General features: G+C 34.4%; 1 protein-coding gene across 1 annotated transcript; it reads right to left on the bottom strand.

Moving 5' to 3' along the window:
• Positions 1–466: 466 nt before the first annotated feature.
• Positions 467–1396, bottom strand: LOC137890454 (olfactory receptor 4E1-like). The gene has a single exon (XM_068734534.1). It carries the CDS (start codon positions 1394–1396, stop codon positions 467–469), a length of 930 nt encoding a protein of 309 aa, XP_068590635.1.
• Between the last annotated feature and the right edge of the window lie 818 nt (positions 1397–2214).

Genomic DNA, 2214 nt, shown 5'->3' with positions numbered 1-2214 from the left:
GAGGTGGTTGTGTGTCTGCATGTCAAGATATATACTTGTTTGTGTGATGTTATTTAAGAAATTTCCATGATTAAAGGCACTAATTGCATTACATACAAGATCAGAGCAAAACACACACATATATATATATATATATATATATATATATATATATATATATGAGCAAACGTGAAAGTTAAATGCTTTGTTAGTAAGCATATATTGAGACCATTCCACATACAAGAAGATACAAATGGGACATTCTGCAGACATTTCAGGAAAACTCAAACATTACAACATATCTTGCTCATATATAGAATTTTTCCTTTGACACATTGCATTTAATTGCCTAACCAGGGACAGAGGCTGCATATGTGCTTCAGATAGATGCTGTGTATATATTACAACATTACATCTGTTGCATTACTTCCTTCAATCAAACAACAATTATAATACAAACATTAGAGTTAAAATTCATTGAAGGCAGTCATTTTTTTTTGACATTCACTAAACCTAAAATTCTGTTTCTTATCTTTGTCAGTTTAAATCCATATATTAAAGGATTCAACACAGGAGAAATGAGCAGGAATTCTATAGCGATGAAGTTTTGAATGCTCTGAGGTAAATCTGTGGAGCCAAATCGCATATACATCAAATCAAAAAGTATTACAACAAGAAATGTGACTAAAGAGACTAAATGAGGCACACACGTCTGCATAAACTTTGCCCTGTCATCTTTGGATTTCACACAAGTTCTAATCATATGCATATAAGTCCAAATTGTGAATAACCCATGACATACATAAATGATAGTTGTTGCATGTGAGAGAATGTTACTTGAAACAGTTTCAGTGTCAGGGCAAGCAAGTTTGATAATTATCCAGTTCACACAAAAGAGTTTCGGAATGTTTGAACCACATAACTTCAGTGTAGATGTTAGAACAATACTGATGGAAAAGATGCTGAAAGGTGTGAGCCAGGAGAAACATATCAGCTGAGAGAGCCTCCTCTTTGTCATGACAAAGTGGTAGTGAAGTGGTCGACATATAGCCAGATATCTGTCGTAGGCCATAACTGCTAGAATGGATAATTCACAACAAGCAAATGAATACATGACAAAAGCCTGTAAAAAGCATCCTTCATATGAAATCTGTTGAGAGGAAGACAGCAGATCTAAGAGGAATTTGGGGTAGAAACCTGTGGTCCCATAAAGTCCATTAATGCAAAAACTGCACAATAAGATGTACATGGGTTCATGTAGGTGTTGATCTAAGATAATGATCATGATGATAGAGATATTAAAAAACAAAATCACACAATAATACAGTAAAGTGAGTGAAAAGATAGCAATTCTGTAATTCATTGTCTCATTTATCCCTGATAGAATGAAAATTCTTACAACAGAAACATTATCCATGATTTATACAGCAAATTATCACAGTTTTAAAATATTCAAATGGTACCTGTCCGATGTCACAACCTACATTAAGTGGTTACAGAGCAAGGCGTTAGGTAGTAAGGTGCTGTCTGCTCTGACTCTGGTCTCCTTCCACACCACTTATTAGAAACAGCTTTGACTGTGACAACAACACATTTGGGAATTCAAACTCTGATTACTGGTCCAGGAACACTTGAATGTGAGTGATTCAAACAACCAGCAGACTAATCTCTCCACTATGAAAAATAAATAGAAAATGTATTTATTGGGTCATTTGTCAAAGAAATCTGCAGTTACATTACAAATGCAAAATACGTATCACATCAAATCTGCCTTCTGATGATAATACATTTGTTTTGCAGAGGCACAATGTCGTTATCTCATTGGTTGCATTTTGGTCATGTGTGGGCAGCTTCGGGTTGCAACCATTTATTACTTTTATACTAAAATTAGAATAGATTTAATGATATATTACTAATAATGTATTATTTCATTGAATTGTCACATATGTGCATAGCTGGACGCATACTGTATTTTAAATGACACAATGCATATGACGTTAAAGCACAAACTTTTGGTAATAAGTGTATAAATTACCTGTTAAGCTGGACATACATGTCTTCTGTTCCTAGTTTCACATGCAGCTATTACTAGAGGTGTTAGACCATAAGGGTGATTAGGTGCACCATCTGTCAAATTCCTCCTTGTGAAACTAAATACCTGTTGTACTGAAAAGTGATACTCTGCTTGTTGTTGTTAACCCTTAGAGACCCACATAGACCTGTTTTTGTCTTTTT

This window comes from Cebidichthys violaceus, unplaced genomic scaffold (genome assembly GCF_023349555.1).
Source record: "Cebidichthys violaceus isolate CVI_PGR_0920_01 unplaced genomic scaffold, fCebVio1.0.p SCAF_11, whole genome shotgun sequence".
In the NCBI taxonomy this organism is placed as follows: domain Eukaryota; kingdom Metazoa; phylum Chordata; class Actinopteri; order Perciformes; family Stichaeidae; genus Cebidichthys; species Cebidichthys violaceus.
This window is presented reverse-complemented; position numbering and strand designations above follow the sequence as displayed.

Excerpts from the sequence above, each read along its gene's own strand:
- LOC137890454 (XM_068734534.1), bottom strand. The coding sequence starts at position 1,396 with ATGGATAATGTTTCTGTTGTAAGAATTTTCATTCTATCAGGGATAAAT.